This window comes from Anguilla rostrata, chromosome 7, assembly GCF_018555375.3.
Source record: "Anguilla rostrata isolate EN2019 chromosome 7, ASM1855537v3, whole genome shotgun sequence".
In the NCBI taxonomy this organism is placed as follows: Eukaryota; Metazoa; Chordata; class Actinopteri; order Anguilliformes; family Anguillidae; genus Anguilla; species Anguilla rostrata.
The window spans coordinates 38,053,797-38,074,657 of NC_057939.1; the positions used below are offsets into that span (position 1 = coordinate 38,053,797).

At 37.6% G+C, this 20,861-nt stretch overlaps 1 protein-coding gene and 1 long non-coding RNA gene across 3 annotated transcripts in view; one reads left to right on the top strand and one right to left on the bottom strand.

Annotated features, from left to right (window-relative positions):
- Positions 1-234: 234 nt before the first annotated feature.
- On the bottom strand, positions 235-20,010 carry LOC135259640 (uncharacterized). Its single transcript, XR_010331345.1, has 3 exons — positions 19,797-20,010; positions 1,650-1,774; positions 235-474 (listed from the first exon to the last, which is right to left on the bottom strand). It is a non-coding gene; the product is annotated as an uncharacterized LOC135259640 (long non-coding RNA).
- LOC135259639 (disintegrin and metalloproteinase domain-containing protein 33-like) overlaps positions 18,051-20,861 on the top strand; it is a 156,431-nt gene continuing 153,620 nt past the window's right edge. Inside the window, exon 1 of one of the 2 annotated variants that reach the window (XM_064344217.1) lies at positions 18,051-18,262. In XM_064344217.1, the coding sequence (XP_064200287.1) occupies positions 18,133-18,262 (130 nt within the window). In that variant the 5' untranslated portion in view covers positions 18,051-18,132. The remainder of the gene's footprint in view (positions 18,263-20,861) is intronic. The other variant, XM_064344216.1, reaches the window with a different exon arrangement.

Consider the following 20,861-nt stretch of genomic DNA (forward strand, 5'->3'; position numbering starts at 1 on the left):
AATGTCCAATGTTAATTCAGATCTAACAGAGTACATATAGAGACCACATGTACTTTGTAAGAGTTGATTGAACACTGAACATTTTAATGTATACATATATTTAAATGTGCCATTTTTCAAAGCAACACATTTATTTGCAATTAATTAAAAAGGTTTCCTCTCTTGTTGCAAGTTCACCATCTTTCCAATGTTCTTACCCTCAAAAAAAATGTAATTTAAAGCATTCATTTTTTTTAATCGCAAAAAAACACTTGTGGTGTACATTCGCATCCTTAGTTTGCAGGACATGGTGTTTTTATAGACACTTTGAAGACACATCACATTCGTATCATAATCCTTCATATGGTCATTTTGCGTGAATAATTTCGGAAATATCGGAGTCGCCTGCATAGTCGAATTCACAAGTAAACCTGACTGGATGTCTGATCTCAGCTTCAATGGGAGGGGGTTGATGCACATTCATGAGAGTGAAATCTGGAACAAAGCATCAGTTTAATTGTTATAAACAATACAGGCTTGCACAGTTAAGCACATTACATGTTGTCCAAATAGGAGACTGTACAGTGGAAATTTGCAGATGAGAACCCTTCAGGAATGGGGGTTATTTGGAAACATTTGTCATTTTTAAAAGGAAGAGAAAAGAGATTGCATTACACCAATCTATCTCTGAAAGTTCTAATTTGAAGGTGTAAATATCTTTCATAAGGTTTTTATCAGATAATACTGATATGTAAGTCTTTCATTTGGATCTCATTATAACATTAATTTCTTTCTAATTTCAAGCTGCATGGGTTATAATTACCTAGTGCTAGCAGTGTGAAATATTTACCCAGCCCATTGGTGGTTTTTATCCCGAAGTGAAGCATTGCACAATAGCTGTGTTATAAACTACATTTCTGTTAGTACTGCTAATGAAAACAAGTTTTGAATCATACAGAGGATGTGGTGAGGTTGGTCAATAGCTGCAACTACAGCTTTGAATAAAGAAATCACCGAAATAACCACATTTTTCTTCTCTGTTAGAAGCAGAACTGTACTGAAAAAAGGTGTGAAATCTAATTTTATTTTTGCAGTGTCCTATTTCCAAAGACCGCTTGCTCTACGATAGGGAGGGATGTAGAAAGACAGCCATACAGTAAAGGTAGGAACCAAAAAAAAGATCAGAAGATAATTCCATGATTTCTACAACCAAGGCATGCCAAATTAACCACCAGACCTGCCCTGAGAATGATTTGCACATCTACACACTGGTTTAAATAAGTTATGATAAGGGATATGTTCCAATTTTCAGCTGTTACCCTAATCCAAGTAGTTAGTAATAGCTCACCTGTAACAGCATTTTTAATTATATAGTTACAATATGATATTGATGGTATTACAACTGTGTTATCATCATCACTGGGTAACAAGCTGCAGGTTATATTCCAGAGATGTATATCTTACTAAACTTAGATATTGGTTTGCTGGTCTCTGAAGTAAATCTGAAACCTCCATTACACTGTAAGATACATTGCTTTCCTTTGTTTGACATTTTTACGGGAAAGTTGTGCCTCATATAAACCAAATATAAGGTCATTTTCTGTTCGATGATTAAAGCATTAGACAGTGACGGAGTCCCAGACCATGCATTAATTGGCAACAGTACTTACTTGAAGTCTTGGTTCCTCCAAGTAGGAGAGAAACACAGCCAACGTAGAGAAGCAACAGGAGAACTGAGCAACGCTCACTCATGGTATCTCTCCTGGTGTCCAAGTCCCTGCCCTCTGAAGTTGCACTGCGATGATAGACAAACAGGAAGTGGGTCCTGCTTCATGATGGAAGTTGAGTGGTCGAGGCCAAAACGCAGCTGTTTTGTTCTGTATTACATGTTAAACAGCCACCCACCCACACATATACACATACACACACACGCACAAACACACACACACACACAAAGCATAGAAACACACACACACACACACACATTCTCACACATGCACACACACTAAGTTCAGCTTAGCTTGAGGTTGCATAAAATCAAAGAAAATTTGATTGTGTCTTGCTGATAAGTGTCATAACTTATTACAACAGCAATGCAATTACATTTTTTTCTATGTAATATTTATGTGGCAAAGCCTGCGAACCAAACAATGTTTTGTGAACATCATTTAATCACTTGGAGTGACAGAACAATTCTTCTTGTTGCGTCTTCTTTTGATTTATCATTTTGGAGGGGTTTTTTTAGCTCCTGAACTTACTGTTAAATCATAAATTATGCCAGGTATTCAACTATTTCCTGCCACATGCTCTGTTCCAGTTTATTATAACCTGATACTTAATAGTTTGAGGACTTAAACACGTTTCAGTGGAAGGAAATTGTGGATCTGGTCTACAGGGAGCATTCCTGTTTTATTATACATGACCAGCCAAGTTCCAGCAGGATGACATTGATTAACACATACAGTAGGCTATTCTACAAGTGTATACACCACGAACAGCCTATTTAGAAAGACACAGATAATGCATTGCATACAGATATTTTTTCTTCCCACAGTTGACCAATGATTATCAGAAGATTTTTTTCTTTTTCATTCCTTTGAAAGTATTAGAAATCCTCCAGTACCACAGAAAATATCTTGTGATCTGTGCAAAAAGTGAGCATTAAACAGAAATGAGCCATAAATCGACACACTTATTTTTTTAAAAAAATTCATTAATTAATAGTTAATTTCTTTATTTATTTATAAATTAAAATAAATTTATTAAAAACAGGAAATGGATGCCTCAAACAACAACTGCTTGTTTGGTCTATCTAAAATGAGCTAGTTCAGAAGGCACTGTGGAATGAAAAGAAAACCATTGTGACAACATTTTCTCACAATAAATCACGCTTATTAATGCATTTTTAAACTGATAGATGCGTTCATTAATTAACAGTGCTAGAAGAAGTTTAGATGGGTTGTCAGAAGCCATCTTCACAACCACAGAATGCAACTCACCTTTCAATGTTTCCTCACTGACACTGTCATTTAGTGGCAAGAACCGCTCCTAGCATGCATTGAACTTGGGGTTTGTACTGTATTTTCTGTTACTCTGTAACTGATCCCCTATGATTTTAATTAAGCTAGAAACAGCCAAACATAATTTTTTCTCACTGTTAGCAAAAGATTCACAGAGGTTTGAAAGGCATCTACCTGGGCTTAAAGTAGATTTCAGTGGTATTCTCCTATTAATCCAGTTTTATTTAACGCTTTTCTCTGTGCTTTGACACACAAAGTATCCTGCTTGTAGGCATACTGTAGATACATTCATTTATATCCATGAAGGACTCCATGTTGTCAATGCAACCTTGAAAGTTAAGTAAGAATTTATATTTAGTTAGAGTTTTCCATTAAAAATATATATTTTACTCTCTATATGTAAGCTATACAGTAAGTAAAGCTATTTGGTAGCATAAGCACTGTCTAATGGTAGTGTATATTGCTAGAACTAAAATAATTTGGTAGAACCATGGTTAATATAATAAACAAAACTGAAAAAATGATAAATGGCCATTAAAAATATATTTATAAACTGAAATAAAGATAAGAAAGGCAAAGGAAACTGCTCAAGAAACTAAACGAAACTAGAATTTTTGCCTCTAAAATTTATCAAAATAAAATAAAGGGAGACTCAGCCACTATATAGTCATATGCTAACTTGTAGAATCTTCAAGTTTCAAAGAAACAGCAATCAGATATTGTTGACTGTCATGGCAGAGTTTCACAATTACAATTCACAATTTAATCAATTAGCACAAGCTTTCGTCAAAGCAATGTACAAAACTGTATATTCAAGCATTGTAAGAGCAGTGATAAGTGCAGTTAGAATGAGTTAAGTGCCACTGTCAAAGTGCTTTTCTCTTAGCCTGCAAGATAAAGGAGGACAAGTGTTAGCATGCAGATATGTGCGTGAACTTGAGTGTCCGGGTGAGAAAATAATAAAAACAGTTAAGTGTCATCAGTGTAACAATAATACGACATGAGCACAGATAACTGGAAGAAGGGATTTTGTATGAAGAGGATCAATCACCAAGCCATGTGTGACGCTGTGTGACTTGGTAGGGTCGTCCATCAAGGTTTGATGCAAACATGTGAGGGCAAAGCCTGTGATGCCCATTTCCTCAAGGGATGAGAGAAGCATCCTGTGGTTGACAGTTTTGAATGGAGCAAACAAGTCAAGGTGGATAAGTGGCTTAGCTCTCACTGAGTGAAGAGCCTATTTGACTGTGATGTCAGCAGTCTCAGCAGCCAGAAACCTGATTGGTTGGGGTCAAGGAGGTTATTCTGTTGGAGCTGGAGAGACAGTCGGACTGCAGACTGCACACTTGAGAGTGTTAGATAAAATGAGAGGAGTGAGATATTCCAGTAATTATGTTCATCTACTTGGTTCAAAAAGGGCTTCTTGAGAGAGGAGTAACATGTGTAGGGTTGCCAGATTCCCTAATTTGTACCAGAATGTCCAGTTTTCAAATTTATTGCAAAGGACTGGTTTGTGGTCCTGACTGGACAATTTAAATGGCTGGTCTGAATAACTGATTTTATTTTGACTACTAGTTTGTAAGGAATTTCTTCCATTTCCACTTTCTTTTTCTTCCCCCCATTCCAATGGCATGCATTCCCACCCCCAGTCCATGATCGGTTCTGAAAGCAAACCCCCCGGCACAGTCCCCAACTAGTTTTGACAATTATAAATCTGGCAACCCTAGACGCAGGCCCTCTTAAGAGCAGCAGACAACTTGATGATTGACACAAAGCAGTTGATAATAGTAGAATTGGTTGCAGGGTGGTGGGATGTTAGCAGTTGGAGAGTTAGAGAGGAGTGAAATGGAGGACAGAGATGTTGGGCGGTTAGCAGAATGTGAGACCGGTAGAGAAAGGGGTGAGTTAGTTACAGCGGACATTGACCTTCTCAAAACCTCAAAATCATACAAAGTTACTATATGAAAGAAGATGCCCAACACGCTTCTTGCCAGTTAAGTAAAATAGGACTAGATAGGTCCTCAACTGCCAGGACAGTCAAAATACAGTAAAAAAATTCATTACCTGGACACTTTAATTAAGGAACACCGGAGCACACTTTGCTCAGTACTGTTTGATGAACACGGTAGGACTGACAAATCGACGTCCACGGCACCTTCCTCAGAGTCAAAAAACACCAGGGTAGGACCCCTCTCATTAAACATCCCTGAGAAAAGTGTGCTCAAGAGTTCTATACAAAGTTACCTGAGGGGAAAGGATGGCTGGGGGTGGGGGGTGGCTGAAAGGATTTTTGTTAGTAGTTTTTGTTGTTAGTTAAAACTGTGCATCTCTCATGTAAATGCTTAGGACAGCATAAAATATAATTGAAATTGTCAGTGGCAGCATTATTGAAAGAACTGCAGCATAATAACATCACTGAGTGTGCAAAATGACAGCTGTTCCATTCAGTTTAACTACCTGCCTATTTCAATCTGTTGGCTAATACTGACTTTAAATGTCTATCCTCAGAAAGCAGTCTGTAGCTTAATTTTGTTTATGTAGTGACAAGTTGTTTCACAGAGGTAAATCGTCTGAAAAGGCAGTACCCAGTTTGCACAAGTTGCATTTTGCAATTTATTCCATCATTGCTGTATGGCTGAAGTGAATATCAATACTGTGGCAAAGTTTTTTTTTTATTTTTTATTTCTTTTCATTTCTTTTTGTACCACCACTGAACCACAACTTTCCGGCTAAGTCTTCCTGCAAACACAATAAGAATACTCACAACTTTGACAACCCAATTTCCCACAACCTAAAAATGTACAGGCACTCATGCATTCACATTCAAACACATTCAAAGACAACAAATGTGAAAAAAAATGAAAAAAAGAATATAAAATATGAAAAACAAAAAAGATTTAAAAATTAAGAAAATTTATATAAAAGTAGTAAGTAGTAAGTAGTAGGTGCAATTAAGTAGAAATTCATTATTCTGCTTGGGTGCTTCAGACCATAAATGCAGCATCTTGACCCCCCTCAACTAAAACATCAGACTCTATCTACACTTGAGAATATGCACTTGAAAAAAAGAGAAAAAGAAAGTGTGTTTCATTTCAACAATGGAAAGCCACTTATTAATGTAGCATTGAGCATCAGATCTGTGTTATGGTTGTGCACAGTATGGCCATTAGTAATAAAAATATAAGATCCAGTAACTCCATGGCTTTATAAATATTAGTGTCCTAAAGTCATACAATGCAGAACTTTTTATTTGAAATATCTTGATGTGGTTGTTGTATCACTTTTTCTGTCCCCCAGCACATCTTTGTTCTTCCTACTGCTGGCCGCAGGGCTGCCCAACCCTGCTCCTGGAGATCTACTGTCCTGCAGGTTTTCGTTCCAACCCTAATTTGGCACACCTGGTTCCTATAATTAGCAGCCCAACGAGATGTCCAGCTGTTGAATGGAGTGTTTTATTTTAGGGTTAGAATGAAAACATACAGGACGGTAGATCTCCCAGAACAAGATTAGGGCGGCCCTGCCAGGATCCACCGTGGGAGGTGGTTTTGCATATGATTTAGATCACATGACCCAAGCAATGCAGATGGCATTGTTCCAGGACTGTGTCGATGCTGGGGGTCTGAGTACAGCTGTAAGTGTTGCTGTATGAGACTTTGTCTTCCCTTGACAGGCCCAGCATGCACTGGAGGCATCTGGTGTGAAAGCCCTTCAGGGTTCTATTGTGTGTGCTGTATGGTGTCCAGGCCTCTGGATACAGGAGTGTTGGGACACAGACAGCTGTGTAAACTGCAGATCTGGTGAGTGGCGATTGACTTCTGTTGAGGTAGACCCTGGACCAGAGGTAGCCAAAGACCGTAGAGGCAAGAATGTGTGCTTCAATTTAATGGTCCATGTCACAGGTTGGAGAGAGAATGCTGCCAAGGGAAAAGTGGGACCACCTATAAGGGGTTCTCCACACATACAAACTAGAGCCCGACTGACACATAGGGCCGCTATTTGCATTTTTGGACCATATCTGTATCGGTAGTCAAGGACGACATGTGGCTGATATGTAAGACCGATAATCATTATTATTTTTTTAACACTGACACACGGGCGTTTTCTAGCACTCCACCTAGTGTTTCTCGCTGCCCACAACATCAGCAATGTTCATGTGACCTGGAACTATTTTCTCAGTTCTTTTCTAAAATTGGTTGACAATGTTAATAATGTTAATATTATAATAATATAATAATAATAATAATGTTAAATATTCTTTAATAAAGTTATTTGTTTAAGAAAGCAGCCTTCTGAGTACCTTTGCACGGTCATATCGGTGCACAATCCACATGGAAAAGGTTTATTTTCATTCCAGCTCAAAAATTCACTATCGGCCGCCATATCGGTAATCTGTGAATTTTTCCCCTCTAAAATCGGTATCGGTATCGGTCTCAAAAATCCTATATCGGTAGGGCTCTAATGCAAACACACACACACACAAACACATACACACACACACTGCCACACTGCAATGCATCTGACTCAATGTTTTATGATCTATTTCAGTCAGGCTTTGTGATCCAGCTCAGTCAGGCTTTTGCCCTTGCCCTGGCCAGACCCACGTCCCGATTTGCCAGTGTCGCAGTTCTGGCCAGCAGCCACAAGAGGCCGCCAGCTCCCTGTCCTTGTGGGTCTAGTTTTGCTCATTGTACTATTGGTTCTTTGTTGCCTTTATCTGTGCCTCCTTGTTGCTTATGTTCCACACCTGTGTTCATTAGTATTTAAGTGCTTTGTCTTCCCCTTTGCATTTGCTAGGTTTTAGGATTTGTCGAAGTGCCTAGCCTGTCTCTTGTGGTCTCCGTATTCAGCAAGCATTTTTGGGGGAGTTTCTGGATGCCAAGCAAGAGGGGCATATTCATTTTCATCAGCAATGTTACACAAGCCACATATCCAGCAATTCGCCTGACTGCGTAACTATGCTACACGTGCCACTATGGGCACCCAAAACTCACCTCGTCTCTCCCTTTTAAGTGGGCCTTGGAGTAAGGAGTTGCAGAAATCTGCAGTCACTTGCAGCAGTGTTAAGGACCAAGGAGTAATAGTTGTTTTTGTAATTTCTTGTACTTACATATTAGCTCTTGCCTTCAGTGATGAAATTAATTATAGTAACAAGCCAAAGTACACTTCTGGTAAGCAGGATCTGCCAGGGATGAGTTAATAATGTGATTCATTGAATTCTGTACACAGAAGTGACTCTCTCTCACCTGCCAGGGGCCACAGCCACTGATTTCAGCTAATTTCATTGCATTATGACATTATTGATTTTCCTTTATCCCATGAGAATTTATTTCCCCGAGTTAATTGCCTCCAGTTTAATATCTCACATCAGTACTGGGAAATAATCACGCTTGCATTTTAATACAATCTTATGAATATTTCTGAAAATTACTCCAATTTTTTACTTGTCATTTTTTGAGTGTTGTTTATTTTTTTATTTTTTTATTGCAATGTGAAAATCCATATGAAAGCTACATTTACTGTAGCTAAACTAGACCTGGAAAAAAGCAAATACTAGAAAGTCATTATTGATATGTCCTACTGTGCCATAAAAATAGTTATAAGGGATTTGAATCCAGGATGTTTTCATTAAGTTTTCTCTTGTTTTGGTGGTACTCCTCCTCCTGATGAATGAAGCTGTCAAGTTGATGGTAAATTATTTACTGACAATTACTGAAATCTTTACCACATCGACATCAATGATTTATTAGTTCACTTAGCATTTAGCTTCTAGTTTTTGAGGTGATTTTATTTTTAAACTAATTTAAATATAACAATTGACCTACAGTAGCTGTAGGCTCTTATTACTTTGAATCAATGCAGTTATTCACCTCATTCCAATTATCTCACCTAGTTTTCATGTGAGCTAAATGTTTTCTTCCATTGTGCTTTTTACCTTCAAATTAATTGCTAATAATTCAACTCAAGCAATGTTTTGTCATAGTCTGGGTCACAACTTTCATCCAGTGATAAAATATGAAATAACATTGATTACTTTACATTTGCTATATTTTCTTGTCTAAATTTATTGATAAAAAGATGTATGGCATTGCACTTATTTGCTGATACATAGTTTCATTATTTAGGAGTATCAGTTACACATGAATATTTCACACTTCAACCATTTAAGATTTCCAGGTGAGTAGCCTTTTCCCCTGCTAATTTAGAACAGTGCAATATTATATCTGAGAGAGGAGAAATTGGCTTCAGCTGCTCCACTACCAAGTCTGTCCCAGAGTTAAAACATTTTCCTAAGATTACCGGTATTGACTTGTATACAGTTCAAAAAATACAATTGAATTTGCTCATTATAAAATGTTTTCAGAGACAACTAATGTTACCAAAAAGTGCATTGAATGGGTTTATGCACATACAGGTACTTTCTTCCCAATTAAGTGTTTTATGGCCTTGCCAGTCCTGTTCTTGACAGAAATTACCCACACTAGACAGATTTTCAGCAATATTTATATACCTGTAGATAAGTTGTTCACCCTCATTCTTCAGAAGGATCAGTATTGAAATTATGATTTAGCCAACAATTATTGCTATGCCGTTAAAATTAAGTAAAATTGATACTGTAGGCAGTTTTTTCATAAAATGTAAATAGATCTTGATGGTCATAACAGTATTTCAATCTCCAGTCTCTTTCTCATTATAATCACATTTTTAAAATGTAATCTCATCCCCATAATGGCACTTATTTAATAGGAACATGCCCATGTGGTAAATCAACTGTGGTAGTGAAAATTTTTATATTTACATTTGTGCTCCTTATTGGACTCATATAAACTCTGGTAGAGTTTAATTAACACTGAGCATTTTACTGTCTGCATGTAAAGTTGCTCATATACACAAAGCTTCTCAGTTAGATGCCATCTGGTAAAGTGAGAATTACCTGCAAATATAAAACCTTTGTATAAATCATAGGCCATTAAAATCCTCCTTCTACATGGTTAGAAATTCAAACATTACGATTACTCTGTGACAAGGTTCTTATCAAACACTGCAGCAGAGGCTGGACATATGAGGTAAGTTCGATCTAACTGATGCTTTTAACACAATTGGTTGCTTGATACTTGCGTGGAAAATTTAGAACCTTGGTACAAACTTGCAATCCCAATGGGTTTTTCCATGTGTCTCCATGTTTTGCAAAGAAAAAAATTGCACACAACTTTTTTGTATAAATACACATACAAAATTAATTTGGAGTGTAGAAAAGTTATTTTCATTTAACATAATTGCTTATGTAAGTAAAGTTGTTGCTACACTCCATTGACTGTACCAGTGTTGATCTCCCACAATTGTACCAAAATCCAAACAAAAAGTTCTAAAACAAGTGTAATTGCATGACATATATTCGAAAATGTTAGGGGGGATATCTGTAGCATAAAGAGATGAACATGAGGATACGTATTGTAGCAGAAGACTCCAAAAGACCCCCCGGAAGAAGAATAGTGTTTCATTACATTTATATTGCAGAGAATCTCAACACTCATTGCAATCTCCACTATTGATTCTTATCACCTCACTTTTTGTCACACCACAACAGTTCACAAGTCAAACTCGCACAGACGTGAGTTGAAGGTGGACCTGCAGGTGCCTGATTGACCAGTGGTGGTCGCTAGTGAGCAATGAGTAGCTGGTCAGCTGAAACCACTGAACGCTGTGGCTGAAACCCTCCCGTCTACGGGCCAAGCTGAAAGTGATTGTGCGTCACTCTGCAGAGCTATTGGCCACAGTCAGCACTGTCGTAGTCTAGCCTTGAAATCAAACTATGGGCCCCATCCATGCGCTAGAACAGTGGTTCTAAAGTTTGGTCCTGGGGAACCCCTGTGTAAGCTGCTCTGCTAATAAGGACTTGCCTTTGCAAGATGTAACAATAATATTTCACATTAAAATATTGTAATCAGCATTTTACTGTGAAATCAATGGTTACCTGGATTTTACAATCTGCAACAGTAATGCGTATTTCACAATATAATCAGAATATTACTGTGAAATCAATGCTGGCTAGGCAATATTACGCCAAAATACGATGAAATTAGAATTGATCTGGACTGCATGGCATTATGGGATATGGTGGCTGTGGTTGAAACCTAAGTAAGTGGCACTGAGTTTACCAGACTACCAGACATATTTACTCAATATTAAGCTGTCTTAAGTTTTATTAGCTAGTTTAGGTTTACTAAGAGTGGCATTTCCTTTATGTCTGTAATATACACTGTACGTAACTATTTATATAGTGTGGTGCCAGAAAGGGAATTCGTACCAGCCCTACAGACAGGTATGGCCACATCAGCTGTGGACTATTACCTAATTAATGGCTCCATAAGAGGCCTGGCTCCCAGGCCTAGACAAGAGGCATTTGGGAGCTGGGGAATTCACGGTGTGTTGGGTGTTTGCCAGTTTTTTGTGTTTTGGTTCATAAAGTACATAAAAGCTGAAATAAATCTGTCTCTTAGCTATTGTTTTGAAATTACCTCTTATGGAAATTAAGTGGATACCCTAACTGACTTAACAGAGGAAATGTATGGTAATATGACATGTGTGGAGTTGTGAAAAATTGAGTTTGAATGTCTTTAGCCTTGGTGTATGTAAACTTTTGGCCTCAGCTGTAGTAGCGTTAACTTCACATTCGCCTGGTTATCTAAAATCATAAAGTCAATGGATGGATGAGTGAATGAATGATATTTAGTGTCTCAGAGATTAATCCTTTTTTAAATAAGGTTGCTTATGATTTATCTTTGTAAGTAACCTACATCCAATATCAAATGTTAAACAATTTGGGAAGTGGGCAGTGTGTGATTTGACATCATTTTATACTGAAATTATTAGCCGACTTGTCAGTTTAATTGAACATTTTACAACTGCAATGCTTCTGATGAACCACGTTTCTTAGGTTGTGTTGTTGAGTGATGAATGTGGCATCATATCTCACTTGGCTTTCAGTAATTTTCTTTGTATTCAGTGTTTGAAGGAAAGAAGCATTATTGCATGTACCTTGGAGAAACAATGTCAAAAATGTCTATGAAAGTGAAAGCTTTGGTCTTGGCATTTTGTTTACAAGTGCTTCTTCGGCATCAACCCAGTGAGGGACTCAAAATCAAAGACGGCCGGCTTCAACCAGAGAGTTTGTACTTTTCTGAGAAAACTAGTTGATTTTGAGTGGATGTCCATGTAAACATAATTTTCTGACTGGACTGTGTTCTGTGTTTACTTTTGAGGTTTTATAGTTGCATTGTTTATTCACTTTATCTCCACCTTAGCTGTTGTGTGGTGAGTGTTCTGGTGCAAAATGGCTGCCGTGCATCTCCCAAGTGTGTGCTACACATTGGTGGTTGTTTAGATGAGTTTCCACCTTCACTGTATAGCACTTTGTACATCTGGAAAAGAGCAATATAAATGTGATGTTCTATTTAATTCATTCATTCATGCATTAATCTGAGGTTTTTAAATTGTTGTATTGCCATACTTTTTGTGTTGATAATATTTGCTGCATGGTGTTATTGCAGTTGTACATTTATATTTGAAGCATAATAGTTTACATCATTTTGCATAGTAGAAATGCAAAAAAAGGAAAATGTTCATGGTTGTCATTGATCAAGCTTCTGATAAATTCATACTGACCGTAATACTGACCGTATCTGTGTGATAGTCGATAACAAATTTGCCATTGATGCCACTAGGTTTCAACAACAACTGCCATATCTCATAATGCAGCGTGGTAAAGTTCAATTAATATTCAAATTTCATCATATTTTGTAATAATATTCCCATAACCTGCATTGATTTCACAGCAATATAGTAATTACATTGTGAAACATTGCTGTTAAATACTGTAAAATCCAGGTAAGCATTGATTTCACAGTAAAATTCTGATTACAATATTTTATGGTGAAAGAATTCTGCTAAATCATGCAAAATCCAGATAACAGTTGATTTCATAGTTAAATGCTGATTACAATATTTTTCTGTGGAACATTATTAAATCTTATAAAAGTAATGTCATTTTTAACAATGTTGTCAGACAAGTCAACTTAGTATAGAATGTTTCTGACTGCTACCTTCCAGTGCCTCTGTTGGGTTTAATAATTGAATTATCCTCTCTTTTGTTTGTTTAAAGAATCATTAATCCTGTTTGTGCCAGTGCTTTTCAAAAGGAAGGTATTTGTAAAGATTACTATCAGCTACAAAATAAGTGCCCATTTAGCAATTGTGATTATTGCTATTGTAGATGATGCTATGTTTATTATCAAGCTTTTTTCTTTTTGATTGTTTGTAGATGTTGGTTATTACTTTAATTGTAGCTATGGTTGTTGTTATTCCTGTTGTGATTGCGGTTAAAGCTGCTGTACCTTTTTGTTCTCTTTTTTGTGATAGTATCCCACTAAATTCATTGCAAAGCTAAAGTGGCAACACAGAGCTGATTGGACAAAGAAACTAGGTTAAAACAGAAGATTGTAAATGGCATCCCTTCTGTTGATCTTGTCTGTCAGGAGACAGGCAGCAGAATGAATAATGTCTTGGAAAGAAAATAGGACTCCTTTACATCTTATGATAATGTTTATGGGATGAATACACAGGCCACTGTGCTTTGTAAAAAAAAAAAAAAAAGCTATTGTTTTCCCAAGGGGATTCAGATGTCATTGTGAGCAGGACACTAACACCTGGGATGAGATCATACAATCCCATGTAATACCCCCTTCCTCATTCTTTATCGCGCAAGGAACTCTGTGACATTTTTGTGGACATGTGAGATTCAGAGTTTTCTATGCAGTATATTTCATGGAAGCAATTGCAACATTCTTATGACATGGAGGATAAGAGCTATGGCATGACAGCAAATACATCATGATAGCAAATACAGAGTGTGTCAAGTTACTGTAGTATTTGAAAAGAAATTACATAAATGCATGAAACATGTGATAAAGAAGAGAGGTGTGTTCAGCGTTAAAATATTTCAGTCCTCTACACATCTACTCAAGAGTTTCCATTTTTAGCAGGAGGCTGCTTCTGTGTAGATTGGCTCCCTCTAGAGGACAGAATAGGACATCATTTTGTCACTGTAAAGTTCCAAGGTTCAAATAAAGGTCGGATCATAATTACAAAAGATAGCAGCAGCCTCTAAGAGGAAATGATGTACAGTGGGCTTCATTCATTTGATTATCTTGCATTTATGCAGCTAATCAAATTTCCGTCAAACTGAATTCAGATAATGATGTGTTTAGTTAATGGGTTCCTGTCTTCATTAGGACTACTGATTATTCAAAGAAGTTTCATTTAGCCTAGTCATCTAAAATCTACGGCAGCAGTATGACACAGTGGTTAAGGGAAAGGCAAGGTTGCTGGCATGATTCCTAGGTGATTAACATCAATTGTACACTGTATTGCTGCCGTAAGTGTCAGTTGACATGAATGGCGAATATGAGAAATTGTAAGCTGTGCAAATATGCTTGAATTAAGGTTTCCGTTAGGTAAACACCTGATTGGAGGTTACAGGTTTTATACATTCTAATAGAGAGTGAGTATATGCTTGGACCATTTGATTTGTTTGTGACATTGCTGACTGCAGGTAGAGACTCACAAATAACCTATTGCTCATGTACCTCACTGATTTCTATAAATAAAGTAACGTTCAGTAAGTCCTGTAAACAGAAAAAATGAAAGAATTATGTTCAGCTAATATGTTCTTCTAAATGGGACAAAAGGCTGAGGCTCTAATCTATTTATCAGTATGGTCTCGTCTTCAGTTGAAGTTAAAATAAACCCCCGGATCCATGCTTGGCAGTTATCTCCTACCTTCTAGGATTATATAGCATGTCAGTCACAAAGAATCATAAATAATATGGCAGAGACATCGGAATATCAAAAAGAGAACATTTTAGCCTCTGTCTCTTAAATCCATGTCTGCCACACAGCAATCTCAGTTCTAATTCACCATAACAAAATGGAAGATTGCAATCTGTTGTCTGGAACATGCTATTCATATAAAAATGTGGAAACGGAAAGATATAGGAGTCTCCTGGTATATTGGAAGATTTGGTATCCAACAAATAAAAATAATTCAGAAAGTGAACATTGTAATTTTGTGTGTTTAGTGATTTTGTGCATACCTGGGTGCCAGAAGATGAGGAAAATAATTTACTTCTAATCTTATCTCAAGATCGTTGTACTTATTATTTCTGATTAATCTGTATGACTTGGACAATTTGAAAAGACCACGTTAATGCCTGTGTAATCACATGTTTATCAACAACAGTTCTAAGTAATAATATAGCTATGTGATATGAATTATAACACTGTTTAATAAAAACTCAGACTGAGCTGCTACAGAGATAGTTCATTAGACAGGTAGATTATTAGATATGTGGAATCGATGTGCAGTGTGGTGAAGTATGACAGTCATTGTGTTACTTTGATTTTCCCATCAAATAAAATCCAGAGGCAGGAGCCTTATCCCATTGGCCATCAGGCTTCTCCACAAGAGAGACGCATCAAGCACAAGGGACAGTTTCTGTGGTGCCAGGCAAATGTACTATGTACACTGCGTCTATGTAGGCTGTCAAGTGTCAAGTGTATCTGTTATGTGTTTGTCTCCCCAATGTACTTTTAATGCCTCATTACAGTTTAAAATGTACAATTTCATATTTAGTAGACACTTTTATCTTATAAAGTAATAGGAGTGAACATCCAACACCTGCAGAGTGAATAATTAACCTCTAAGTGTCATGAAAACAATAAGTGCATTGACAGCAGGGACTAGACTACAGAACACATATATGTATTAATATAAAGCAAAAAGCAACATACATCTAGCTAAAACAAAGCAAGCAGCAGAAGTGCATCATAGTGGCACTAGGGTTCATATTGCAAAAAAAAAACAAACTTTGGATTGCCTCTGCAGTCCCGACTGAAGGTTGTTCCACCACCTGGGAGCCAGGCAGGAGAAGAGTGTGGGCCTGACCAAGTAAGAAAGAGTAAAGAGTCTGCTTCTCTGCATGAGCGGTTGATGGTAGGCATGCGGGCCTCATAGGCTAGCTTGTTGTCAAGCATCACACCAAGGTTCTTGGCGCTCTTGGCAGGAGTCACCCTGTTGTTGTTGGTGGTGATGGGCTAGTGAGTGTGTACTAGCAGTGTTGTTTTATTGTGCTGACCTAGCTAAATGAATTCCAGTGTAAACAGAATAAATTGTATAATGAAAAGCAGGTGATTACCTGTCGACTGCATGCTGCTTTATTTTAAAACCTAAAAGCTATGAGCGCGTCTTGAAACTGGTCTCAGCAAAGGCTAGTTGTCTATCTCCATGTCTTACAGTCCATTAATGTGTTGTGCCCCACTCTCTCCCTCACTCTTTCTCTGTGTTGAAGAGATTGCGGAAACATCCCCTTAGAAAGCATCTTTGAAAAACTTCAGGAATGTGTTTTTGGTTTTTTCTGCCCTTTCCACACTCTGATTTTACAGCCACATATGATTGGCAGGATTATTTTTAAATTCCATTGCATGTTAAAACATAGGCATTTACCTTGGATTCTCACATCTGCTGAGCCTAGGATAACATAAATAGATACAACCTATTGTAAAAGGAATAAATGGTGATAGGTGCAGGAATAAGATTGTACTCTAAACGCTTTACAATAACCATTATCTATTCAAACAGACACAAATCCAACAGTCCAAACAAATAGACATGCCACCCTCACACTGAAAAGCATTACATTCAGCTTGATATATTCATCAGTCTCTCTGTGTATCTCAGATTGGCGCAGTAATTATTCTTTGGCAACAGAATGCAAAGATGGGAAGAGGGCAATGTTCTGTGATCAGTGAACTTGTTTTTTGTTCTCTGTAATATTGTGCACAGTTTTTTTTTTTTGATTTTTTTTTTGCTTTTAACTACAGACAGTATCTCCACAGAGGCCCCTACGTGGTGAATAGGGTGAGATTCAGTTACACATGAAACACGGCTGAACATGTCGCCACAGCTTTCTCTCTGTGCCTCTTTCTCTGTCTCTCCCACTCTCAATAATAATAATAATAATAACAACAACAACAACAATACTGTTGGATTTGATGGTAAATAATGTGGAACACAAAGCATATTAACATTAAAACATTTCCAATCCCTGTCGTCTATAGGCATACAAGATAAGAATGAAAATGGCTCAGCTGCATTGTAGCAGGGATATCTTTTCCAGCGACAGTTCCTCACAGCAATGTTCTGGTTGCTCAAATGTCTGTAAGCTCTTCTCAGTCACATCCCCCAACCCATTCTAACCTCCATTGCAGATTAATGGTGAATACGATGTACAAGCTCATCTGCTAAAATAAATTAATTCCATTACTTTTTAGTCAGATGTGTCAGGAGTTTGCCTTAATTAAAGTCTTAGTAATGGCTTATCTCCAACATTAAAGAGGATGGATAGCTTTTTAGACAAATGGCTCATTGACACAGGTTTGTAGGCTGATTTAATTTTCTCAATTACTTAGTACTGGTGGAAATGCCAGTACCGAGCCTAATGTAAGGTGCCTTTTTTATAAATGGGAAAAATAAACTTGCCAGGAAATTGTCTTCTATAGGCTAAAGATCACTAACCCTTTCTAAAGAAATGTGCATTCTTAAATGGAATTTGGATTGGACTGTGAGGAAATAGATTGCTTTTATTGTGACTTTATGCTCTGGTCACTTCATGAAAAATGCAAGTAAAATGAGGCAGAACAGTGATTTCTGTTCATGTTTTATAGGGTATCTTCATTAGTAAGCCTACATATGCATATTGCCAAGCAGCAACACGATTTTTTTTTTCATAAAGATGATTTTTGAAAAATGCCCACATCTCTTAATACATTACATTAATTGACCTAAATGGGTAATATGGAAAACTGATTTCATTCGTAGATTTATTTCGATCCGTTGTTAAACCTAAATCTGACTCGTGGCGTCACTCTCTGCGCGGGCAACAGAGCAAAGCTCGCGCTCACCATGAGATCCATTTCTGGTTTTCCTGCGTGCCCCTATTTCTAATAGAGAGTAAGAAGGACATAGTGCGATCAACGAGGGGGAGAGAGGAGACGGCGAGCGGTACTTAGAGGACTAGTGATGTACACCAAACATAGACAGAAAAAGATTCTCATTATATCGACGGAATGTGGACGTTCGATATTATTCGTGTTACTGCTTCTACTGAACATCATACTGGAAACTGTGAGTGGAGAAAGCAAAGAACAAGGTAAATCAGTGCACGCGTCCCTCTTTGTAGTTTGAAAGTTGTCATCAACCAGTTGCGCGTGCCTGCACGCGAGTGTTGTTGATGATATGTTTTGAAAATAATCGTGCCTATTGCAAATGTAACTGTTTTGACGTTCTCGGGGATTATTTTCCTGCCGGGATTCTCTCGATTTAAAAAAGAAAAGAAAATTGGGGTGCGGAATTTGTAACCGTGGAACTTTAAATGTAGGCTCATTGTCGATGCTATTCCCATAAAAGGATAAACTGCTGAGACGGAATCATTCAAGAAGTATGTCAGATATCTTGAAGCAGCCATTGTATACATTTTTTAAATGTTAGGATAGGAGCATGTCAGCATCTCTAGCGATGTAGGCTATATAAATAGTTCTGTTGTTGTTCGCTACTCTGTGTTTACTTTGAAAACATTCAATGTAGGCTATGCTTGTCACGGAAAAGGTCTTGTGACATGAAGTAGCCTATGTGTCAGTTTTATTTGATCGTACATTAAAAAGTAAACGAGTGGGTTAAAGGCAGTTCTGCCCTTGGTGAAACAAAAAAAGCAGCGTTTGGTATCTCGCTTTGTGAAGTGTTTTCTTAATCTTGCCATATAGCCTATCTATATTCAACTATTTGAATAGTCTTATCAAGTGACTCACAGTTCAATTGAGCACGCCGCTGCATAGACGCCAAACAATGTCACCATGGGCAATTAAGTGTAGCCTAAACACAGGCCTACCTTTAAAAACGTTTTCTTTGCGAAAATGCTTTAATAAAATGTGTCGCTATTTCCTTTAGGCCTATAAATAAAACTATTCACCAAAGACAACTGAAGTGAATGAGTTACGTTGCAAATACAGATTAATACTACCGTCGGTGTTGCTACTGGGGCAGATTTAGCTGCAGTTTCCAAAAGGACTGACTGATGTTCTATAAAGAATTGTGCATAGTTGTCTTAAATGGACAATTTAATTTAGCCTGGACTGTTTAACTTATTTTAGAAAGTGCATTTTGCGTGTTGTGACGCTTGGACGCAGGATAAATAATGCGCTGAAAGTAAACAGGGTCTCTATTCAAGCTGTAATGAGAAACTCGAGAAACCATGTCCTTGTAACAGATTCCACATTAACCAGAAGATATTTCCACAGTAGTTTTGACCCAAACACACATGCACTCCTTTAAAGATAACTATTCCGTAGGACTAAGTACATTTTACATTTTTAAAGTAGCATTTTTGGTTAATCGCTTGTTGTTCCGTAATTCCCCCCGCGGGTGTGTTAATAATCTTCCAGCGCAACAGGTATCCTATGCCATATCCGCTGTTTTCAGAACAATAGTTTCCAGACCACATTTACCATCGAGGTCTCCCTTAACCTAGGCTACGTGCCTCGCGATGGGATACGATTGATCTCTTGTTTAGGGAATTACCTAATGCCGTATTTCACACTCATTCATCCGTCTTGACACGTGGACCCTAAATCCCAAAACCCAATAAATAGAAGCTTTACTGTGCGTTGTAAAACTTGGACACCCCTCACCGTCGAACTGGTCCTGCTGGTTGAGTCCCAGGTCACTGGTACAGCTTACTTTACAGGCTGCCAGAGCTTGGCGAACTACTGTAGGTCCTGCAGGCCTGGGTTGTAGATAACATGTTTTCATTCTCTGTATTTTTACTTTAATCAATTTTAACACGGTGCAGGTTTGGCTTATGGCCATTTGCGTTAGCTCTGAACTTAATGTTCCACGGTTTGGTTTCAGTTATCCTGGCAGTCTGAGGCGATCATTCAATCAATACAATTGTGAACCCTTTGAAAATAAATTTTCTTTGTTGAACGTAAATGAAAGTAGTTGTTTTCTGAGAACTTGCTTGTCTGATTAAAAGTCTTTGGATGAATATAGAACATTCTTCATTGCATCATTGTTTGGGTAGCCTACGTATTTCTGATATAATATGGCATTAAGAAGGTAAATTATCCTCAGTAAAGCTTCAAAATGTTACTTGACACATTTTTTTTACAAATGAGAAGTTTCAGTGTTATTAGAATGTATTAGGGGGTGGTGACTAAGTTTTTGGAAGGCCTGCTCTATACAACAGCAAATCATTTATTGTTGCAGTTGCTCTTAGCTCAAAGTGGTGAGCTCTCCACATCGGTATCCTTTGGTCCTGAGAGAAGTGTTGCTAAAGCTGTTCTCTGCCCCAAGTACTACTTTATCTCATAACTGCACACTTTTAAGTTCTTAAAGGTACTGACAGCTTGGAATATGACTGGTGTCAGGGGTTAAGTCTGCTTATGTCAATCTGATTTTAAAGTGGCCATACTGTTTTTCAATTGCCTGTTTCATTCAGGTGTGGGTGGAAATGCGCTGTTATCACTCAGGGCCATTCCAGATCATAGCAAAGCACTTTGGAATTTTTAAAGTTGTGTGCTTGCAGTGGCAACAAAATTAAATGACTTCAAGTCTGAAGGATGCTATTACGCCACTTCTCTCTTTCTATTTCCAGGGTAAACCAGAGCTTTTGGCAGTTGTTTTTGTAGTGTTTCTAACAGTCAAAATAGGGAAAAACACCAATTTGATGACGGAAAGATTTTCTATGAAAAAAA